Consider the following 25,021-nt stretch of genomic DNA (forward strand, 5'->3'; position numbering starts at 1 on the left):
GGAATTTAGAAAGATTGGAATAGATATTAATTATATATTTGTTTACATGAAAAAAATTTGAGTTTGTTTAAATAATATATTTGAAGTTTAAAAATATTGGATTCATGGTTTTATATGTAGGGTTTGAGTTTGGGGTTTAGAATATTAGATTAAGGTATGATTTATGTAGTAAAGATTTAAAATGAGATTAGGTTTGATGTTTTAGATTTTGGGTTTGGTGTATAGGGTTTAGGTTTATAGTAGAGGGTTTGGATGGGAGGATGTGATCTGGGTAGTTTGATATCATTGGTCAAGGATAATTTTTTTTTTTCTATTTTTGTGTTCCTGCATAGAGAACATACAAAAAAAAACAATTGCTGAAAAGAAATGTCAAATTAAGAACAAGAAAAGTTAAAAGTTATTGTGTAAAGGTTTAAGTGTATATACCTCATGATCCTCAAATGTCTTAAGTAGTTAGCTTTACCAACAATAGTTTATTTCTCCATTGGATGGTCCACCGATTTCAACATGTTCATATTTATATCAAAATATAGCCTAAACATAAAAAATAAATATATTTAGTGTATATATATATATATATATATCTAAAATATATTACTATTCATATCGTTTGACGTTTGTATTTAAGAGTTCAATTCATGATCTAGGATAAATGGTTTTAGGGTATGTTTAGGGTTTAAGTTTAGGATCTATATTTCTTCAAATAGCCACAAATTACATTGTGGCTAAATACTTCAACAAATTATTTTGTGGTTAATAGTGGATTTTTTACGTCTACAAACTGTTTTGTGACTAATTGTGGCTAACTATCCTCAAAAAGCTATAAGTGTAGTTTGTAGCAAAATTAGCCACAAAAATCTACATAATAGTCACAAGTTTTGCTTTTTAAATACGGTGGCTATTTTTGTAGCTATTTGTAGCCGTAAAACTCTAGCCAGAAATTTTTTGTGGCTCATTTGTGGTTATTTACAAGTTTTCTTGTAGTGTCTTATATTCCGCTAAGAACCCCACTCTAAGAACACGCCAATAATCATGCTCTTATATCTCTTATTTAAGAGACCGTATCTTATATTACGTCAAGAGACCCAACCTAAGAGACCTAGGATGAACATGATCTGATCATCGATTAGACCATGTTGGGACGATGTTTGTTATAAAAGAAAAATTCATTTCTATTTGAAAACGCCACGGCGTTCCACTTCGGGATGGTAGACTGCGCACCGTTGACGTTTTATGAACTTTTTGAATTCACTGAGAAAACGCCGCGTAGTTTCTCATTAGAAAGGAGACTTGCGCGCCGTCCCATTTCTCATTTACCAAGTTGTTTCTTGTTTTTTTTTTTTGACGTCAGTTGTTTCTTGGTTATGAAGAGACTTTTTAAAGTGTTTATAGAATCTACCCACCATATTGTTAGCTACCACGAATCTAAAGGGAAACTTCGAAAGGTCAGGATGTGGTCTCCTCCATGATCATTACAATCACAGTTTTATTTATTTATTTTTTTTTTGCTAAATTGTAAATATCATATAAATGAAAGAAATATTTTACACAAGCAAGATCTTAAGTTTGAACACATCTTGGCAAAAAAGAATAAAAACAAGATGAATTAACAACATCCAAACAGTTGGATAAAAAGCCACTTAAAACTCTATCTAATCCATATAGCTAGCCATAAGTGAGCTAGGTCTTGTTCCTGATTCTCTGTTTGGTGTGGACCGTGTGGTGTGTATTACAATCACAGTTTGTTCCTGATTCTCTGTTTGGTGTGGACCGTGTGGTGTGTATTACTTATTATCACTGTTTTGGTTTCTTTGTCAGCATCAAATTAAGACTAGGTGTCGCCGATAAAAAACAAAACAAAAACGACTTTCCAAGTCTGCTTGCATTGTCGTATACGTAACTAGGTCTTGTTGTAATGTCGCCGCATTTTCGTCGTAATAATCACCTTTTAGTCAGGAACATATTAGGCTTGACGTATTAATCAATATTCCCTAATCCACGAAACGACCTGAGTAGAAAGTCAACTGATATTCACCAAAATGAATGGCAACCCTATTTGTTTAAAATGAAATTATTAGGCAATTACGTACTCAGAGACCAACAATTTCGCAAACTTGTCGTTGTTGCTACCGTCAAAAACTTAAAATATCATCATATAAAATCACAACCGTCCATTTTATTCAAGATTACTACTGCATACATGCATATAACATACGTATGTTATAACTTATATATACACTTCAACCGCTGCTAGGTACTAACAAAACACTGTTTTTTTTTTGTAATGATGTATGCTCAAACTGTGTTTAGATTCTGCGAATGCATCACAGTTTCCATTTTGGTCGTCTCATTTCTTCGTCTCTTCTCAAAACTAGCCATTTTCATCGTCACCCGTCCATGGCGTCGCTACCGCACGTTCACGTTCCGCAGCAGCCAGTGGATAAAGGCGGTGAACAAACATTCGTCTCCGTTGTATTGCGCCGTGTGTCTGCAAGAAGCAGAGGAAGGAGATAAGATGAGGAGGTTGACGATTTGTCGGCACTGTTTCCACGCGGATTGTATCGATCCATGGCTTGGTGAGATGTCTTCAACGTGTCCATTGTGTAGAGCTGAGGTCCCGCCTTTACCACCGGTGAATCCTCTGCTCTTGCTGTTTGTTTCCGCCAACAAAGAACTCTAACGAAACCATTTCTTGTAAAAAAAGTTGTTATTATTAGACCTGAGGCTTTCGTTTTTGTTTCTCTTTGTTACTTTTTTGCCTTAACTCCGACACAGACTATAAATTGTACTGAAAAAATAAACTTTATAACTAAAGTTTATACCAAAATGGCTTAAGTCTGAATGTGTTACAAGCCACAGTGATATGGAACAAATGTAATGCTGAAAACAAGATAATTTCTGTAGAAAGAATTCTTCAGTACTCTAAAAACCCAGTGAGGTGGCACCATTAGTAATTGACGATCACAGACCTATTGATAAGTGGTCAAATGTTGGATCAATTGTCTTCAAAGACGTTCAGGTAAACAACAAAGCTGATGCTGATACATTACTCTTGAACATAAGATTTCATAGTCAAGTTCACATAAACAACTGTAACCAAGATTCTCAAACCCTGAGCCGGGCTTAAAATTTTGGGGGCTATAGACGATTTAAAAAGAATTTCTATAGTTTGAGTCCTATTATTATTTATTTATTTTTACAAATTTAGGAGCCTATTTATATATAATTTTTTTCAAAAATTTTGAGAGCTTGAGGCGAATGTTTTATCCGGCTTGTCCAGGACCGGCCTTGCTTGAGATGTCCCAACTGTCCTGAAGAACACCACCTGTGAATTTCAAGAAAGGGGAAAGATTGGAGACTTTGGAGTTGTAGGAAGAATAGGAAGCGGGAAATCAACTTTGATTTTAGGCAATATTTAGGATTGTTGATCCAAGTCGAGGAACCATAGTTATTGATGATGTTGATATTACAAAGATAGGTCTACATGGCCTGAGAACAAGGCTTGTGATTATTCCTCAAGATCCAGCACTATCTAATGGAACAGTCGAGAGTGATTCTAGACCCTCTAACTCAGTACACTGATCTTGAAATATGGGAGGTAAAATTACTGCAAAATCTTCTCTAAATTAACTTCAACAAAACTATGAAACCCTCAAATGTGACAGTAGCAGTGGTTGAAAATGGTGAGAAAAACAACAGTCTCGTGCTATTTAGAACATAAGTTGAACAACGTTCTTTACTTTCCACGTCACCAATGTAATAAGGCAGGAAACTGCAAAACGTTTTTCCAGATGAAGCTCAATTTTATTTAAGCTATAAGACAAGATAAGTTTCACTATTGAAAGACTGATTCTTTGACAAAAGTTTCGAGTGTGAAACATTTCATTTAACAGACCGTGCTGTGAGTTAGGATGTAACTCCATAAGGAAGCAACGCAGCCGCCACGATCCTGCCTTCCTCATTCAGTATGTTGTAAGTCGATGCAGCATTTCTCTGGTCAGAAAGAGAGAGTTGAATCAATAACCACATAAAAAATTCTCCAAAACCAACAGAACCAAAGCATGAGAGGGATAGACATACAGAGTCCAAAGTTTCTAGCTTCATTCCAATTGACTTCACGAACTGACGGACTTGTGGATTCACTGGGTGATTGTATCTTCCACAGCCGACAATTAAAAGCTCTAGAAAGCGTTAAGGCAAAAACATAGAGACAAGAGAGTCATATATATATGTGCAAAAGGTAAAGATTGTACCTGGAATTGGTCGAACAGTCTGGAAGATTGACAAGCTGCATCCATCCATTAGAATAGAGGAGACATGTCAAACGTTTTACCAAAACTTAAGCAACTCTAAAGCTTTCACTCAAGAGAGAGAGAGAGAGAGGGAGACGGCACCTATCTGTTGTGATCTCGGAGAAGCTACGAGGGCTCCATGACATCAGCAAGTTCCCAACACAGAGCAAGCTCCCATCGTACTTAACCCCATTCACCGTGAAACTCGTCTCATCAAATCTGCATAACCAAAGACAAACCCACCACTACATATCCAAAATCCAAACTTCACCCAACAAAATGGTCGAAAGGTTCCAACTTTATGACGAAACACAAAGAAAACTCAAATCAGGAGAACGAATCAGAGAGAATGGGAGGTGGGTTTGAGATGATTACTCCTGAAACCGAAGTTGATCCTCGGGAACGTTGTCGATGAGATTGATCTGATCGTAGAGAGAGAAAGCTCTTCTTAGAGATGGCAAGACGAGGTTGTTATGCTTGGGAGATCCATTTCTCATGGCTCGAATCAGCTTCGGCAACGTCGCCATAGCTTTTTTTTTGTCTCACCGCCATCTCCGGTCTTCTCCAAACGATTTATCATTCGAAACGACTAGACTTTTACGAACCCGGTTTATTGGTTTACAACATCTACCATCATAACCACTGGTCTATATCGGTTTACGCTAATTAACTGCAGTGATTCAAGGAGTTGTTAATTCGAATTTAGCTCCGGTTTCAGCCAAACCGAGAGTTTTCTAGATCGGGTTGATCAGTTTTGGAATTTAAAACCGTTTACTAAGTCAAATCAGTTTCATATTTCGAGTTTTAAATCACATATACTAACTAACATTGGTTAATTTGATTATCATGGATGAACCACTGGTCTATATCGGTTTACGCTGATTAACTGCAGTGATTCTGGTACATTTACTAAAATTGGAAGTTAAGGAGATGTAAATTCGAATCAAGTTCCGGTTTCAGTTAAACCGAGAGTTTTTTTCTAGATTGGTTTAATACAGTTTTGGAATTTAAAACCGTTGTAACGTAATCAAACCAGATTCATCTAACAACACTAAAAGTTTGTTATACTCAACTCTTAGCCTATCCACGTCAGCTCAAATAATTAACCTATCACAAAGCTTTAAATTGCCACGTCATCTTAAATAACTAACATCAAATCTGACGAGAGAAAAAAAAAACAAAGAAACTATAACCTAATTGTGACTCTTCTTCTGCTCATACATACGTAACGCTTTGCGTCTGATGACCATCTCTCAGCCAGACCCTTCAGTTATAATCTCTTTTCATCTCCCACACCTTCTCATTCTCTTATATGTAACACATATAAAGTAGCCTAATTGTAGACTGATTCAATTCCATTATCTATTTATCATTTACCTCCTTTTTACATCGCTTCCTTTTCTTTCTTATTCTGTTGCAGTACAGAAACCCACGATCTCCACATTTTTTTAAGGGTTTGGAATAGCTGATGAAAATCCATTCGTATGGAGACGCAATTTGTGTTCTATTCTACAAAATCAGATTCTCTTGGTATGTACTATATAGTCCCCTGTTTCTTACCAAGCGTATTTACTCTATTACATTTTTCGTTCTGTATTAGAATGTGCAGACAAAGTATGATTTGGTTTCCGAATGAGGGATCACGGCCAAACTCCCAGGAAGCTAGGGATTTGGAAGTGTCCTCCAAATTAGTTGAAAGCTACCAGCTTTGCTCTGCAAAACTAAGGCGTCTACTGAAGGTATGACTTCGTAAACGATGGTTTATGAATTTTTCTGATTTTTGAATTGAGCTATATATTTTGTTTGTGGTTAATTTTAATGTTGTAGACTGTTTCTCCCAAATCGTTCTACTTGATGGATTCAAATTGAATATTTGATTTCGATTTTAAAACTCACTCATCTTTTAGGTCTCACAAGAAGATGACGTTTTACAGCAGCAATCTAAATCACTTTCATTTACTTCCGAAGATATTCGTATGAGAAGTTTCTTTCTGGTAGTTCTCTACTATTAATATGTCGGTTGTAATCTGATCAATGACTAATTGAAGACATTAAGTAACCGTAACCAGTTGTTCTTTTTGATAGTCGGAGTTATTGGTCGAAATAGATGCATTTACATCCAGATCAGAGCGCAGAAAGTAGGAATTCAGTTGAATATTCCTTGCCATCACACGAGCAGCAGTGTCAAAAGGTTAAGTATAATGATATGTTTCATATTTTCTATCTAACTTTTCCCACCTACTCAGTTTGAAAGAATTTTTTTTTTTTTTGAAAATAAGTTTGAAAGAATCTTACATTGGTCGCTAATCTTATCATCGCTGTTTGATTTATGCGTTAGCTTCTTGCATTGGGACATCTCCAACAAGAAACCAAAATACCAAATTTGGTATAATCTCATTTCCAACAAAACATCAAATTTGACACCATCTCATCAAATTTGGTGTAATGTAAATAGTATTACACCAAATTTAGTGTAATAATATACATCACACCAAAATTTTAAAATACATATTTTATTATGTTTCATTTAATAATATAGTTCCACTGTTATCAAATTTGTAATTAAAAATAAATATATTATGTTATTTGTTTTTTTATTTTATCTTCACATAATTAAAAAAAATTAAAATTAAAATTTTATTTTTATATTTATTTTTCAAAATAAATCACTAAATGACTATTATTATTTATCATTTACAAATAAAAAAATATAAATAATAATCTAAATGTGACTAAATAATTATTTATCAATTAATAAATAATAAAAATATAAAACTTTAAGAATTGAAAACATCAAATAATATATAATAATACATTTGGTGTAAAATTTGTTGTTATTATTATTATTATTTTTTTGTTAATCGAGGGTCTCAGGCCGGGGCCCAGACATCCCTCGAGGCCCGCAGCAGCCACGTCATTTCCACCCCAGAAATAGCAGGATGGGCCCGGGTGGTTCGGCGTAGGAGTACATCTGAGGGGGAGGTTCGAACTCGCGGCCCTTAGGACCATTGCGAGCCGCCTCACACCACTCGACCACCAACGTCGGGTTAATTTGGTGTTATTGTTGGAGATGATAAAAAGATTCATGACACCAAAACACCAAATTTGGTGTAATTTCAACACCAAATATGATGTCATTCTTGGAAATGCCCTTATGGCTTATTTCTTTTCTTTCATCATGCTTTTGATATGCGTTGATGTAAGAATTTTACAATTCTTTATGGAATACTCTGTATTGCTCTAAATTTTATGATTGCTAATTATTGTGTAGGTTTCAAATAGTGGCTTCTGTATGTTTCAGTTTCTTTCTGTGATTTGATAGTTTAATGTTGATCTCGTGAGTCGTGATAAAATAGTGCTTGATTATATATATATATATATTGTGAAATAAAGAAGCTCTATCTCTGAATAGTTAATTGGAAACTCCTATAAATCATTCAAGTTTCTTACTTCACAATGATTTCGTAAATAGCATATCAGAAGACATAGAAAGAAACTGAAACATACACATATCACTACTATTGTAAAGAGTTTTGCTTAAAGCATCCCTAACTATGCCACACGTGAATTCTAATTTCTATCAGTAAAAAGTTGCTATATCATCAACTTTAACACCAAATAAATTTAGATTCAAAGCCGGTTTAGGTATCAATACGACCTTTCTCATTAGCTCATCATTTAGCCCATCCATCGTATGTGAATGTTCCATAGTAATTAATTTTAGAAAGAATGTAGAAAAGTTAACGACTCAACTTACTACGAATAATATTTTACTTAAACCACACTATTGATGTTATTGGCAGCTTCAGAAAAACCATATGCATCAAATTAAACAACATCAAAACTATACTAAAAGCCAAATAACAAGCCTTCTGAAGCATCCCACGTCGGATGGAAAAATCGACCAGTAGTAATGCAGCAAATGGCCACGTCATCGGCGAGTTAAGTTGGTTTGGGCTTCTCATGTTTTTGGCCTGTTTTATCTGCATGTTTTCAGCCCACAGTCTGCATATGCTGGCCCGATGTGTTACGTGTTGTTGTCGTAACCCTAATTTGTTCTTCACTCACTTTTCGACTTCCATCTCTTCCATCTCTCTTTTCTCTAAACCCGTTTTGCCGAGTAATATCACCATTAACTCCTCTAATCAAACCTTGGCTAAGCTCATTCAATGGATTCTTTTCGCCTTCCTCTCCATTTTTCTATTTATAAATCTGTTTTCCTAGCTTATGTTTCCATTAAAGTTAATAATTTTCTCTCTGACATTCATCGCGATGGAACACACCGGCAAATATTCGATCTCCACCGACCGCAAGACCAGCGAGAAGACCGTCGACTCCTCCGCGTCTGTGAAACCAAACGGGAAGTCCATTGATGCCTCTGTGACTGTGATGAAACCTAACGAGAAGGCTGCTGTTTCATCTGCCAATCCGATGAACCCAGACGCTGCTACCGCTCTCTCCTCCGCGCATGTCGACCAAGTGATGTTGTTCAGAGATGCTCCTTATCGATGAAGAGGTTTGTCCGTCTTTTTAGCTTCTTCCTCTTGCTTTAATATTGCTCGGTTGGGAGAGTATGGACTCTTACTTTAGTATTGTTTGATTGGGATATTATTATATTAATCGATGATTTGGATTTATTCACAGGGTACCGTTATTCAGGGTTTTGTCCCAGCCGGACGTGTTGGGACATTTGATCTGGTAGCTGGTTCTGTGTATAACCTGAGCAACTTTTTCGGATCCAGAAGCAAAGATCAGTATCGGGTTGCTGATCATGTCGCCACCGTATCATTTTATTGGAATTCTTCTTTGTCGGTGCTTGAGAACCCTCCGGTTTTGATTCCAGAAGATAGGTTCAGGTTCCACACCTATGAGGAGTTTAAGGCCAACTGTGACTCCAGGGGTGATCTTTATGGTAGGACATGTTTGACTATTTAGATTATATGACACGTTTGGTATATTGTTAGAGTTGATGTTTGATGTCTGCGTATTTAAATTGTTCTATCTCAGATTACGTTGGCCACATGAAGCTGGTGAATGGGCAGAGAATCACAGACCATATGATTCTTGACGAAGTTGACATAGCAGAGAAGCGGCATTTATGTGTTCATGTTCAGACACATGAGTAAGTTTGTTCTACTGTTATTACTTTCATTGTTTTGTATATTATTTTTAACTCATGGTTTCTATGTTATGTGGCGGACCAGTTATGAAGCTTTATCTGTGGGACAAGGCTGCAGCCGACTTCTGCCAGAAATTCAAGTCGTATGGAAGCACTCCAAGCGTTCTTTTGGTCACCACTGTGAACCCAAAACATCTTGGAGGTTAGTACTCCCTACTAGAGTCATACTCATATTCATAGCTTATTTGTAGTCTTTCAGTTAGAACTGTATTAGGTAATTCTTTTGTTGTTAGATGAGGCGGTTGTAATGCATGTTTTGAATAATCACATCGGTTCATTTGGTATTAACAGGAACCCTTGCTCTCACTTCTATGTCATCATCTCGGGTGTTTATGGATGTCGATGTGCAGCCTACTAAAGATTATCTTGATTGGTAGACAAATGTGTATTAAGTTATTTGTTCATGCGATTTTTGTTTTTAACATTTCATGTGACTTTTCTAACGTATTTGAGCTCCTGTCTTTTTCTCAGGTTGAATTCAAACTCTGATATTGCTAATAGGGTTGCTGCTGAGGTTGTCACTAAGCCTGAGACAATGACTCTTGAAGAGCTATTCTCTTACATCAAGCAAGACTCTTCTAAGGTATAAGCATTGTTCTGTTTTTACATTCGTTTCCATGCGTGTGGGTACTTACTAAGCTTATTTTATCTTTTCACAATGAAGGTTGCTTGGTTTGAGTGCATGGCGACTATATATGATGTTGTCTAGGGTTCTGCATGGTATTACATCTCCTGCGGTGGGTGTAATAGCAAGGCGGTCAACGGGCCTACTTCTCTGATTTGCAACAATAAGAAGTGTGTGAAGACTGAAGTCACAGGCGTACCTCAGTAAGTGCTGAGTCTTTTTCATCTATGTTTTGTCAGCGTTAGTAGCTAATCTTCTTTCGTTGTAGGTACCTCACGAGGATTTCTGTGTATGATAAGAGTGAATAAGCATTTTTTGTCATTCTTGGTGATGCTGGCAAGGAGCTGACTGGTAAACATGCAGCATAGTTAGTTGCTAATTACTTTGAGGTACTTTCAGACTTGACTATATATAGCAAATAGGTTGGTGTTACGGGAAGTAGTTAGGACATCATCGATTCATATATTATCTCAACTCATGTGCATTTTGCTTGGATGTTAGGCTAATGGTGGATTAGGAGCTGATCACTGCGTGCCTGTTCCGCAAGCTTTGCTTGATACAATAGGGCAAACACGCAAGTTCATTGTGAAGGTCTCAGATCATAATCTGATAGGCAAGACTCAGACTATAACTATCACCAAGATACTCCCACCAAAAGCCTCGCTGCCGTCGACCGTAGGTGTCGAGTCTGGTTCTTCAGGAAGCTCTGGAGATACTGCTGGTGATAGGGCTAGAAAAGCCGATGAGATCCTTGAGGCAGATGAAGCAAAGCGTCCCAAGAGTGGCTAATGTGTTTTCTACTTATCTTCTCATGAAGTGATTGTTTTTGCTGAATTCCAAGACGTTTTTTTTTTTATGTTTCTCTTATGGTTTTGTGTTCTTTTCATTTCAAACTTCTGGCTTTTGACCTTTATGTTTAAGTTTTCGAATACAATTTCATTATATGGTTTTTATTTATCTTATGAGCAATTTACATATTGTATTATGATCTTTTTCATAGTGCGTAAAACTTATTAAGTTTGAATATGTGTTAGATTCTCGATCATATGTGAGGCTGTTGTATCCATTCTCTATACATTAATTAATATAACCTTACTTTCTCTTCACGTAAGATTATTTCTAAGAAGTGATACGATTTTTTTGTTAGTTATTTTGAATAGTTTTGTTTCCATTAATTCTCTCAGTCGTATATTATAACTAAGAATTAAGATATCTACTCATTTAATTATCCTAACTCTAGAAATCAATTTCTTACCATTAGACAAGCATCACGCTCACACAATCTGTGAGAAAATGTTCGATCCCATCATGGCATCTTTGAAGCTTGGTACACCATTGAAGACGTACTATCATCTCCTTTACAATCACTCCCCATCTCTCTGCACATATTAACAAATTATTTTGCCAACGGACATGAAGAAATAACATCTCAACCAGCAATAGCAGTTCGTATTATTAGGTTTTGGCCTATCATAACTCAAACCAACGACATGCTCGGCACTGCCTTCACAGCAGTTCGTATTATTTATCTTTCACAGGTTATCGACATCTAGACCATTGATCTTATTCATCAATCTTACACATCTTTCAAATACCCCACAAGCCTCATAGATCCACAGAGATTTGAAGCTTTACGTATCTCAAAGATAACCAATAGTCTCAATTTGTAGAGATAGTCAAAGATCTAACTTTTGTAAATTTATCAGTTTAGTCTTCACTAATTTCTTCTTCAGATAGCTTTGTTCATTAACTTAGATTGCATGTTCTTATTTTCATTTTTTTCCTTACTTTAAAGATCTAAATTTGGTTAACTTTTCCAGCTAGCAACTCTGATGGAAGCAAAGAAGCAGTCAACACAGCTCAACCAGCCACAACAACCGCCACAACAATTAGCGGTCAACACAGCTCAACCAGACACATCAATAGGCACTCAAGATAGCTCAACCTCAGGAATAACTAATGTAGACGAGCTAAACAGAGTCGAGCTCAGAAGCTACCAATTGATACGCATTGAAGAGCTGGAAGAAGACATCAATCCAGATTATATGCATTATCTGAGAGCAATAGGTGCATACGACTCAGTTCAACCACAGTCAGCACGAGGAAAGGGTCGTGGTCGTAAGGGTCGACGCTAAAACATCTACCTAATATTCCTAATGCTGTGATATTTGTATTACCATTGCTTCACTAATGTTTTATTTGCTTCAGTATGCTATATTTGCTTGGTATGTTTCAATTTGATTCTCTATGTTTTATTTGCTTCAGCACAATATTTTTCTTTTTCCTATGTATGAGATTTTTGTGTGTCTCTAATACAAATTATAATTTTAGTTGTATATTTCCTAAAAATCAACAAATTATGCAATTAGACATTCCAAATCAAACAATTGTTGCAGCAAATCAACCAACAAATGTTTCATTATCCAATATGCTACATATAAAAAATGTATCTATGAAACTTGACATCCTAGCACAAGAAGAAACTACATTATAGTATTCAATGATATACGGTAGATGCTATCATCTTTATAATACCGCGTTTCATAATAGCCAGACTATGTATTTAAAAATGATATACATATGAGCACAAAAAAATTTAAACTTTAGCAAAAGCAGAGTATTTTAATTTCTAATAAATATTAAAGTATGATTCCTAAAAGACTAATATTAACATTTTTTCCTTTTTTCATCTCTTCAGCTGATACCATTTGACTAATATAAACTTTAGCTATGTTTACATATAAAATATGAAACAAAATATGAATTAATGGTATTCCAAACAGAACATTATAATATTCAGAAGAAATTGCTCTGATTTTACAAATATTTTATAAAAAAAGTCAAATGATATAATATAAACATAGAGTATATGATTTTGTTTACAGGTTGATCTTATCAAAATTCAGTAAATCTATTATCCATAACTTTTAACAAATCAAAATCAGTGTAAAATTACCTTATAGAAATTCAATGATAATGTAATATTACATGTGGAACACATTGTTCTAAATCATTTCTAACCCGATGAAGTATTAAGCATCATTACTATATAAATGATTTTTTAATTGATGGCAGAAATTCAAAATATGTTTGTGTGGGAATGGAACCCTGGTCCACTAGCATATATGCGGGCTCCTTTACCACTAGAGCAAAGACACACTTTGCAAACTATTTTACAAACATATTAAAAATAACCAGCACCAGTACTATATTAACAAAATTTTAATCGCGAAAATGTCGTATATTAGGAATATGTTGGGGCGAAAGTTCAAACCCTGGTTCAGGAGCATATACGAGGGTTACTCTACCACTAGAGTGAAGACACACTTTGCAAACTTAATTGCAAAAATAATATATATAATCAGCAGTTGAAATCCACTGGGAATTGACAATAATGTCAATTCATAAAGTTTGAGTGTTTCTTCTTCCTTTTAACGAGGGAAACTTGAGAGTCTTTTTCTCTTCTAACTCTCCTCTGTGATCGCAGCGAATCTTTCCCGCCATGTCTGAACAAAATCGTTCTTCTACTGATCGACCTCGGCGTCGGAGGTTCAGCCAGGTCGATTGCTCATTCGGTGATTTCTATCAATTCCGATCTCAAGTTCCGTTCGTATCGTTTGACGAACGTCTCCAAAGAAGCCGGCAACTTTTCTCCAATAACGTTTCTGCCGTCGAAGGATACTCTCGCCGTCATCCTAATGAGGAAGCCGCTATCGGGTATCGCTCTCTTTGCCTCAGAGGGTTTATAGTTCAGGGTTCTTTAGATCCTAGGGATTCAGTTGTAGAGGAAGTGTTTAGGATGATCGATAGCATAGGTTGGTCCTACACTGTGATGCATGTGCATCCATTCTGCCATAGGGTTGTGAGAGAGTTCATCTCAAACAAACCCTTCAATGATGAGGGTGTTCTTATTCGAGGATATGTGTTCCAATTTACTCCTTCGGTGATCAACCGCTTGATGATGACACCACCTGTTGAACACTCTTTTGAGTGGGAATAAGTTGATCTGAAGCTTGCCATATCACACCTCACCGGAGGCCGATGCTCGGAATGGGCAGGGTTCAATCTCAATGCTTTGCTCAATCCCTTTCAAACTCTTTATCGTATTTGTGAGTTGAATTGGCTTCCAGGTCCTGTCTCTAATGCAATGATCAAGAACCGACTCCGCTATGTATGCTGTTGCGAAATGCCACAAAATCAGCTTTGGTGACCTTGTGTATGAACAAGTGATTGAGATGACCCGCAAAACGGACTGGGAGACGAACCTCATATTTCCAAATTTCATATATCAACTCCTAATGCTTCAAAGAGAAGTCCCTTTGCTACCAGGAGACGAAGAGCCTATTGGAAGAGGACTCCGTATCTATGGGTTAGCAGGTGACACAAGTGGGCCAAAGGGACGTAGAAGGCTGTATTAGCTTAGTGTCCAAGTTATTTTTGTTAGCTCCATCACTCTTTTACTAATGTGGCTGATGTATGATCTTTTTGTTTAGTAGCTTTGTCTGAATCCTTTACTAAGCGGTTGTAATGTCAATGACTGTTCTGTTTTTGGGATGATCTTATTTTGTAATGAAATGTTATCTTGGTATTAGTGTCTATATGAAAATCTTTTTCATACTTCTTTATCGATAATAGCTTCATTCTATCTTTTTCCACCAGATACCAAGCATGCTTGAATATGTCTCATTAACTCTGAATAGTAAACAAAATGGTAACGTACAGCCGTTGCGGTAACCGATAGCTCAACTAAATTATCTCAACCTTCATCAACATATAAGCATGAGCAAAATTATGTATGACATCAGGCTTTGTTTGAAAATACTATTATGCTACCATATTTTTAAAACTAATATATTATGTATTTTTCAGAAATCACAGCTAAAAAATCTTCTTAATCCACATGATTTCAGCATTTATATGAAATCATTACAAAATACCATATTTATATCAATCTGCGTATGAAAAGGAAAGTTAACATTCTTAACAATGTTTCTTTTGAAATAAACAGTCGAACTCTTGCCTAATACCCTGTTAAAAACGATTCTCTCAAAAACCTACATCTCTCTTGCCTAAGCCAACAGACGCTCTCTCCCAGCTTTTCACAACTATTATCCAGAAGCTCTGTAAGCTAAATACAATCAATATTAACTCAACATATTAGAAAGCAAGTATCTGTATTGATATATCTGATCTGCAGCGAGTTGGTTGTAATAATCGCTGCCCAAGACTAGAATGGATAGCACACCCTCCGCCCAAGCCATATCACTTGCAGGTAAACAATTCATCTCCTGATTCTTTCTCTGCAATGTTTAATCGAAAATAAGCCATTGCTAAATCTCAGTAGTGATTCGAATTGTTCAGCATAGAAGCTTTTATACTTTTTGTTGCTTTTAAGCTAGGCTCTACTTTTAAAAGTTTATAATTGTTTGAGCCTATTTGTTGCGTTTATTATCTTTGCCACAAAACGTTATTCAAACCCTTTATTTATCAAAGATTGGATAGATAATTACATAAAGAAGAATTATAGACTAAATATAAAATAATACTGAGAAAGACTTGCAAAAACCGACTCCAGACCAATGCCTATCAATCTTCAAACGTTAGTGGCTATGTAGGTATTCGTTAAGATTTATTTTGTTACATAGCCATATGACTGTTAGGCAGTAGTCCGAACAGCTTGAGTTGGTTTGTCTCACGTCGACCTAATTACTTTGAAGCACAGTTGATGCTGTAAATAATAGGAAATAAGAGCAAAATATGGAAAAATCAATAAAAAGGAGTAGTTGTAGATTTGAAATTTACAAAATATAAAAAATTATAGAATTGATTTGTTTAGAAAGATTGATTTTCTAGATGAGAGTTAAATTATATAGTTTGAGTTTTGAAAAATTTGTCCACATTCTCATTATTTAAAATAAATAAATGTTGATATCAAATTAATTGGCTCATCCTTAATCCTCTACATATTATTTTAAATCATAAAACATATTAGCATCGGCAAACAACTCCAAATAAAACACTTTTAACACAATGTTTTTACTGATTTTATATCTAAGAATCAATAGGAATTTATTGTTATTCATAATAATGTGGTGATGACGATCCAACAGAACGTATATATTTTTTACTCGACTAACATACTGTAGACCAAAAAGCAATACATGTTCGTATAATAAAACACCTATAAATATATTAATTATAATGTTCGTATTACAAAATACAACTCAATTATTTCGTATTGGGCATTCCTATGTAATTCCAATAGCATTTACAATTATGCAAGAAGTTATGTATTTCAGATCACTAAACCATTTAGGTGGCAACCAAACATCTAATTATATTTCAAACAAGTCACTTATATATATATTAGATTTAAGTTTTATGCAATTTCCTTTATATTTTAATTATTGAAAAAACATAATTTGCGTTATCTAATTTTTTTTTTAAAAAAATAAATCAATAGATTTATGCTGAAAAATATTTATATTATCACAATCTACATTTTAGCCCTGAACTATTTAGACATACATAACATGGTGGAAACCTGATCAAATTATCATATTTATTTGAAACATGTTTTAGACAAAAATATGAATAATTATAATCGAATTTCAGATAATTCTTAACAACGTTCCAACCCCATGGTTCATTAGCATTTACATAAATCTATATATAAATACAAATGTACGCAGATGTATATATAAATACATGTATTAAATGACTATACAATATCAAATTAATTAATACTATACATCATATCACAAACTACAATAAGATAAAAATTAATAGTTAATTATTATACTTTTTTGCTAATTTAAGATAAACAGCTAATTGATTTTTACCATGCAAATAATTCAGATGGACACTTGCAAAAAAGGAAACGAGGTCGTCCACGTGGATCACATACGAAATCGAAAGGTATGTATTTACTCTCAAAAATATTTCTAAGATCAATATCAAAATTTTCTCTACATAATACTAAAACTATGTAAATTTTCAGTTCATCTAATTAATGATCGACCAACATTTAAACAAAAATATTATGACTATAAGTTTATATGGATTATAATATTATATTTTAATCAATACTTATTCATCAAACAAACTGACTTTTCGCATTTAATCAAATAAGGACTAAAAATCATTAAAGCCATAGATCAGCTCCAGAAAAATTGAAGAACATAGTCTACCAGGAGATCTTCAACCATCTCCGTTCTCATGAAAGTAAGTAAAATTCTAAATCTAAAACCTAATTCCATACGTTTTCAGTGATTACTTATCTAATTATTCACATTTATATGGTACTCAATGTTCTAGCGATCAACATAAACAGATGAAAGCTAAACTTCATCTTGATAATTGTTATATCACTACTTCAAGGTACGTCAACTTATACTATGAAATATATAAGCTGATTTCTATTATTAAGATATGTCCACTGATTTACTTCTAAATGATTTCAGGCTCTCATTCAAAGAGATCCCATCACATCCACACGACCTCTTCTTCGGATGTTCACCATCTTATCTATGATTTATACATTCCATCTTTTGTATTCTTTTTTTTTTTGGAATAAGAGTTTACATGAGATTGTTCGCAGGCTTCTGCTAATATACATGATTTATATCTATCTCCAGAATTTTCAATCCCAACTTACTAAGACTCAAACATTTTCCGCGCGTAGCGCGGACGAAGCATCTAGTATAATTAGTATGAAAATGCAAAAAAAATATAGAAGATCAAATGTTAAATTTAACAAGACAACAATATAAAAAAATCTCTATCTTCATTTGCTAATGTTGTTGACAATTTAGGATTTATTGATTTTAAATTATGTATAACTTTTAAAAAATTTGTACCAAAAACAACCAAAAGAATTATAAACAAATAATCTAGGCGTAGTCTGGACAAACCCCCTAGTATTCTTAAAAATCGGTTTTAAACAGTATATTATGAGTATTATTATGTATTTTGTTTGGCAACAAAAAAAAAAAGATTGCATATTTCAACATAACTACAAACTGTAAAGCAAAATGCGTTTTTTTCCTGTATTTTCACGTCATGAAAGCATTTTGTTTAAAACGTGAGACAATAGGTTTTTGCCAGTTGTTAAGAAAAAAAAAGAGGTTTTGCCAAGTAGTAGAGAGAGATAGAGACACTTGGTCATGGTCCAGGACCAGTTTGCTTGCCTCCAAAACTGGAGTGACAGTGAGTTTGGTGGAGGAAAACAAAATCCATATTTAGTCCAAAAAAAAAATCCACATAGTACACTGTTCTTTTCTGCTGTAATTATTGTAGTTTTACCTTGGATTGCTTGTTGTCATTTTTTGACTTTGGTTCAGTGTTTGAGTAGCGATAAGTTTTGTTGACAAAAGTGGAAAAGAGGAAAGGTACACCGTGTTCAAGTCTTTATCGCTGACTGCTTGTGTCGTCTTTCAATTTGATCTAGCGATTAAGAAAGCCACGACTAGATCAGAAAGGATCCAGCGTTTTTGTATAGAATCAAGTTGAAGTTGTGATAAATAAAAAAGAGATTGTGGTGCGATGATAGACAACTTGTTAGCAATAAGAAATAACAACAAAAAGTCAAACGTAATGACTTTATGGTGTTGATTATTAGGATTTGGAGATCATAACTTGTGTCTTTTTATTAGATGAGAAGCAGAAGTGTGATTTGTTCGATTAGTTGTATAAATAAGCAGTCATTTTTATCTAACGTTCACAATCACATGCAGTTTGGGTTTTGTTAGAGTACCTTTATCTCACGTTTCTAGGATGGGTTTTTAGGAAAAAGTGGGTGTGGACCCCACTAAAACCAGAGAAAACGTCTCTAGAAATCGCGAAATAGGAGACGTCTGTTGAACTGTTCGCAGACTCCACTGACACGTGGCGGTTCGCGATTGGTTTGATTTTAATTTTTTTTTTAAATCAGGAAAACATAAAAAATAAAAAAATAAAAAACGTATATGCGATAAAGATGCTCTTAAATTCTTGATTCATATGACAAGAAAATTTACAAACATATAAAATAACTTCAGAGAAGTAAATTAAAGAAGACCTCACAGTCGCCTGGAGATCAAGCCCTGTCTGTCCCTCTGCACCTTATTGTTTAGATCAAGCTCAATTTCTTTTAATTTTAGCTCTAGATCTGTAATTGTGTTTTGAGTCGTTTTACCTTTTTAACACTTTTCCTTTGGCAGACTAGGATCAAGGTAATCTTATATACATCTCATCATTCAAGTAATGACATTAACATTCTTATAAAAATAAGTAAATGGAATAATTATCACACAATAAAGTTCCAAAGCTGCAAGCAGCCTCATATTTTTCCAGATAAAAATTCTATTCATATATTTCCTCAAGATAATATTAAAATATTACAGTCGGATAAAATTTTCATACATAACATGAAGTTCTAACTTCTAAGCAAATACATATTTTAACCATAAAGATTTTAAAATCAATAAAATGATGATGAATCCTCTATCTTCTTCAAAACATCGAAACGGCCATAAAATAAATCAGACGAGCAACGATTCTCCTCCTCTCTCTTCGATTGGTACGTCGCCATGAAAGATACAAAAAATCCTGACGATTCACCAAAACCCACTTGCTCATGCAGAGTCTTATTCCCATCCACACGTAACATCTCCCTCACTTCCTCTTCTTTAGCCTGACCGATCGATCTCTTGAGGAACTGCTTAAACCACTTCACCGAGTCTTTTGGGTAACGTTTTAGACCGTTGACAAAGTCAACATAGTAAAGACCAAATCTAGCAGTGTACCCATGTTCCCATTCAAAGTTGTCCATCATTGACCATGCATAATATCCTCTTACGTCACAACCATCTTCACTATAACCATATTATAAGTTTTAATCAATAAAAGAATTAACGATTTTAATTGAAACGTATATATAGATTGTGAGAAAGATCGAGAACTAACACTATAGCTTTGTGAAGTTGTTGGATATGTGTGTCATGGTACTCAATCCTAAATGTGTCCTTAAGAATCTCTTCTCTTGGTTTTGTACCATCGTCATTATCGTTGATTCCTGCAATTCATAATCAACATAGGTTATAAGAAGTTACGTCAAAAAATTGGAAAAAAACTCAGACACAATACTGCAAATAATTTATTTATGTTTTATACAATCCATAAAATAGAAGTTTTCTAACCATTTTCTTTGATGTAGACTGGGATGTTATTGTATCTATCTTTGATATAGTTTAGAACTTTTCTCAAGCCTTGTGGATGAGACAATATTAAACCTCTCTCATCCTGTAGAAAATAATATAAATATTAAAATCATAGGATGATATTTTATGTTGGACTTAGAAAATAATAGTAAAAAAATGAAATAAAATAATAGTCATGTAAAAGAAGTAAGCGTGGCACGTACCCCGGGTCCGATAATGTGGCCACTGTGGTTAGTCACTGTTTCAAATAAATTCACAAACATTGTTTAGTTTACCATCTTATCTACATGTATAATATATATTAAATTGGCATGGATCAATATTTTATAAGTAATTAATTAGCATCATGCTTACGTACGTTTCCATTCGACGTGATGATCAGTCTTGAACCGAGGCTTTGCTGGGTCGATCTCAGGAATATGAGTAGCGAAGCGTGCTGTATAGTAGTTTATTCCCACAAAATCTGATGAATTTTTTAACATGTTTGATTCCTCCTCAGTAAATGAAGGTAACTTATCTCCCGCGTATTTTTTCACAATCTCTGGATAATCTCCATGAATCACTGGATCAAGATGCCTATTTACACATAGAACCCAAATAAAAATTAGATAATGAGTATAAGCAGACTTATTCAAGATTTTTTGTTTAGATTATTAACTTACCATTCAATTTCATAAGCAAGAGCTCGTTCAGCTGCTTCTTTATCATCAGTAGAGTCGGAATGAAAAGGCTCGAACCATCTTGGTGATAAAACTATCCCAATTTGGCTATCATGCGATATTTGTTTAGACTTTCTGAACTCGTCTACCGCAGCGGCATGAGCAAGAAGAACGTTATGTGAAACAATGTAAGGCTCGGTACTCGAATCGCCCGCATGACACTTTTCGTTTACCCATGATGAGCATCGACCAGCCGCCTTGTTACCTTGGTCGTAACCCGCAATAGTCATGATGTACGGTTCATTGATCGTTGTCCACATCTTAACTTTATCTCCAAACTCTTCGAAACAAATTCTTGCAAAATCTCGAAAGTCTTCTCTGTTTTGATAAGAAGTCATAAAAATAACAAGATTAATCCTATTTTCAATATATAAATATATGTTTTAAAATATTTGATATATTCTAATTAGGCTTACACAATTTTAGTGCTCAAAAAGCCACCATATTCGTCCTCCAAAGATTGTGGATGGTCCCAATGATATAGTGTCATTGATGGTTGTATGTCTGCATGTTCATTAATATACCATTAATTTTATTACTTTAAGCTATACGCACAGTTTTAATTTAATTAGAGGATTTCAATTAACTAGTAATTAGTAAATTAGTGATCTTACCATTAGCAAGAAGTTCGTCGATAAGATCCTTGTAGAATTGTACACCTTCTTTGTTTACTCCATCCTTTAGCTTTCCACCTGTAGATAATTGAAAATTTTACCACATAAATTAACTCGTATAACTGACCAAAATTTTTAATTATTTTCTGTAAGAAGAAAATATAATCATCAAACATAAAAAGCTTACTTGGAATTAGTCTGGCCCACGAGATTGAAAATCTGAAAGCGTCCATGTTTAGCTCCTTCATCAATTTTATGTCATCCTATTTTTGTTTGTTTATGTCAATATAAAAAACAATATTAACCAACCAAAGCAAAAACGATAACTATATACGGGTCTAGGTACAACGTACGAACTTTTGAGAAAGAAAATTGACTTATCTTGAACTTTAATTTCATTTTGGCTGGTGATTACAAACTTTAGAAAAACATTAAGTTAAAAATCTAAGCTATTATTATTCAATCAACCAAGCATGTCCTTGTATACAAGATTAGGAGATGTGAATCCTAAATACAAGAAGCTAGATCTATCTAAACAACTAGATATGCCTTATAACAATATACAATATATCGATCTTATCTTTAGTTAAAGATGTAAAATATTTGATTTGATTCACATGATTTGATAGTTTGATTTAGTTTTAGTTTTAGATGACAAGATTGACTATTATAGTCTAAAGAAAAAGAGGAGATTGATTAGAGATAGTACCTTATAACGGTGATAAAAATCAATCGCTACATGTGCGTTATGCATCTTCGTCCGTTCTGCAGCAAAAGATTTTAGTTTTAAGTAACAAATAACTAATTAGAGATATGGTCTTGTTCGTATATGAGTGTGTGTTAATCAAGTTCGGTCCGTAAGCTATTGTTTTTGGACAAACCTGGGTAAGTGCGGCTGAAGTGGTCCCATATAGCTGGAGACTTGCCACCTTCATCTGTTGCTCCTTCGTACTGCATGAATATAAACAAAAATAAATATTATTTTCATCGAAAAGCTATTTTAGGATGACATATATAACATAATTTGTTATAACCAAAAGAAATTTAACTGGATAATTAAGAGCAAGAAGATGAACGATTATATACGTAGGGTTTTAATTTTATGAGCATCAAAAACTTTTAGAGTGCCCACTTAACAGGTAAAGCCTACACATATCATCAATCTTTTTTTTTTTTTTTTTGCATATCATCAATCTTTCTTCACATTACTTAACTATAACATACAGATTATGATCGATAATACCGCAAAAACAAATGTAGAACGAAATATGAAATCATTATAGCGACAAAAGTTAGCTGCAAACATACAAAATATCAGAATAATTCTATCACTAATGTATTGATAACAGAATGATTAGATTTTATATAATAATATGATTGCTAATCACATAACTATTCCGCCATTGAAAGATCAAAATCATTAAAGTCACCTGATACGCAGACGCAGCCGTTCCAAAAACGAATCCATCCGGGAAACTATGTCGATCTAATGTTCTAGAATCGATTGTGTTTGCAAACAATGAGATTATCGAAAGGATGATGAAAAAACGAGATCCCCTAGCCATTTTTCTCTTTATATCTCTATTTTTTTGTTTGGTGTTTTTTTAAAGATTTCAAAGGGATATATTGAAGAGAGATTTACTCTTTCTTATATAGAGGTTTTTCCTCGTCCAGTAATAGACGTCATCTACGTGGAAATATTTGGACATAGATATCATATTTAGATGGAGAGATAAGTTATAGTATTTTTCTAATATATATCTTCGGATATTTCTTTCCAGTTTAAGACTATTATGCATATAAAATAGGTAACCAATTCCATTTTGGGTTCTTAGTTTTTACTATCACTGATAGTACCAACTAAACGTCAGGAACTTTTTGTCCAACGTCATCTCTGAATGCGCCCGTGATCAGTGCTCACGTTCATCATTGTTTGTCCGAAGAATTTCATGATTACTGTCATGATATACGTACCATATCTATATATAGTGCTGGTGTTGAATGTGTTCAAAATCGTGGCTACGTTCACTGTTAATATATCCGGCGAAGACTGCATGTAACGCTTACCATATCACGTGTAATGTTTGGACATATTAAAATGCAGGGTAGAAAAAAAACTACAAGCCATTGGCGTTTCATGTGTGTATGTTCCACACACCTTCATGCGCTTGCAAGTTTTTTTGACCAATATTTTGGATTTGTTAATCTTTCCGTTTGTGACCAATATATTTCATGTGTGGATTTTTTATTTAGAATATAAAATTAATATTCTTATCTTGTACGAGTAATTTTTTTTCAAATATCATTTAATTTCCAACTAGATCTTGATCCGTGCATCTGCACGGATTAGTTTTCATATAGATAAGAATATTAATTTTATATTCTAAAAATTTACGATTAAATTGTAAATGTTTTGGTGTTATTCTCTAATTTTATAACAAATGTTATTCCATATCATTTGACAAAATATATATTAAGATAAACGTGTTGAAATGTGCGAATGTGAGAATATAGTATAGTATAACTTTAGGCTTTTAGAAATATATGGTGGTATATAGATAAATTTTAATTGATTAGATTTCCTTTTATGATTTCGTCTAAAGGATGCTCTAAATAAAAAATTCACACATGAAATAAATTATGACTTCTGACTTCTGTTTTAATAGATACAAATATTTTATTTCAAATAGAAATGAATATTTGATTCTAACAGAATCTATTTCAAATTATGTAAAAATTATTTTCTAAAATTAATCAATTAAATTATCTTTTTCATCAAAATATAATTAAAAATATTTTATATATTTTTAAATTTTACTATAAATTAAAATAATTTAATTTTTAATTTATAATAATATTTTATTTTAATCAGAATTTAAATCAAATAATTTTGGAAATAAATTTTAAGAAGATGCCAAAAAATGTTTTCTTATTAAAAATATTCATTTGTATTTCAAATAAATAGATAAAGATTTGGAACATGTTATAATTATATTATGCAAAATTTTATAAAATTTATAAGGAATGATCTAAATAAAAAAATCATACATGAAATAAGTCATGACTTCTGTTTTAATAGTATATAAATATTTTATTTTTATATTTGAAATAGAAATGAATATTTGTTTCTAAGAGAATCTATTTAAAATCTTTGTAAAATGTATTTTTGATAATTAATCAATTTGAATTTTTATTATCATTAAAATATAACTAAGATATTTTAAAGAATTTATAATTTCATTTTTAAATAAAAATGAATTTTAATTTATAATTATATTTTATGATAATTAGAATTTAAATGACATAATTTTATGAAATAAACTTTCAAAGATGCCAAAATATTTTGTTAGATTTTAATTTTTAAAATATTAACTTTTATTTCAAATAAAGAAG

At 33.5% G+C, this 25,021-nt stretch overlaps 2 protein-coding genes across 4 annotated transcripts; both read right to left on the reverse strand.

Moving 5' to 3' along the window:
- Window positions 1-3,046: 3,046 nt before the first annotated feature.
- Window positions 3,047-4,907, reverse strand: LOC106375304. Of its 3 annotated transcripts, none has more exons than XM_048753670.1 (6): window positions 4,668-4,868; window positions 4,395-4,511; window positions 4,254-4,288; window positions 4,081-4,181; window positions 3,896-3,993; window positions 3,047-3,325 (listed from the first exon to the last, which is right to left on the reverse strand). In XM_048753670.1, exons 1-5 carry the CDS (start codon window positions 4,817-4,819, stop codon window positions 3,907-3,909), a joined length of 492 nt encoding a protein of 163 aa, XP_048609627.1. In that variant the 5' UTR covers window positions 4,820-4,868; the 3' UTR covers window positions 3,047-3,325; window positions 3,896-3,906. The 3 variants fall into 3 exon arrangements, with proteins under 3 accessions (XP_048609627.1, XP_013670629.2, XP_013670627.2); XM_013815175.3 differs by lacking the exon at window positions 3,047-3,325 and adding an exon at window positions 3,605-3,772; XM_013815173.3 differs by lacking the exon at window positions 3,047-3,325 and having other exon boundaries at window positions 3,682-3,993; window positions 4,668-4,907.
- A 14,513-nt stretch (window positions 4,908-19,420) lies between these two features.
- On the reverse strand, window positions 19,421-23,261 carry LOC106375305 (beta-glucosidase 30). The gene is made up of 12 exons (XM_013815176.3): window positions 23,059-23,261; window positions 22,510-22,579; window positions 22,338-22,393; window positions 21,816-21,891; window positions 21,629-21,706; window positions 21,431-21,518; window positions 20,958-21,332; window positions 20,654-20,871; window positions 20,499-20,533; window positions 20,275-20,377; window positions 20,042-20,150; window positions 19,421-19,950 (listed from the first exon to the last, which is right to left on the reverse strand). Exons 1-12 carry the CDS (start codon window positions 23,191-23,193, stop codon window positions 19,557-19,559), a joined length of 1,737 nt encoding a protein of 578 aa, XP_013670630.2. The 5' UTR covers window positions 23,194-23,261; the 3' UTR covers window positions 19,421-19,556.
- Window positions 23,262-25,021: the final 1,760 nt, after the last annotated feature.

The sequence above is a fragment of the Brassica napus genome, chromosome C4 (assembly GCF_020379485.1).
Source record: "Brassica napus cultivar Da-Ae chromosome C4, Da-Ae, whole genome shotgun sequence".
Taxonomy (NCBI): domain Eukaryota; kingdom Viridiplantae; phylum Streptophyta; class Magnoliopsida; order Brassicales; family Brassicaceae; genus Brassica; species Brassica napus.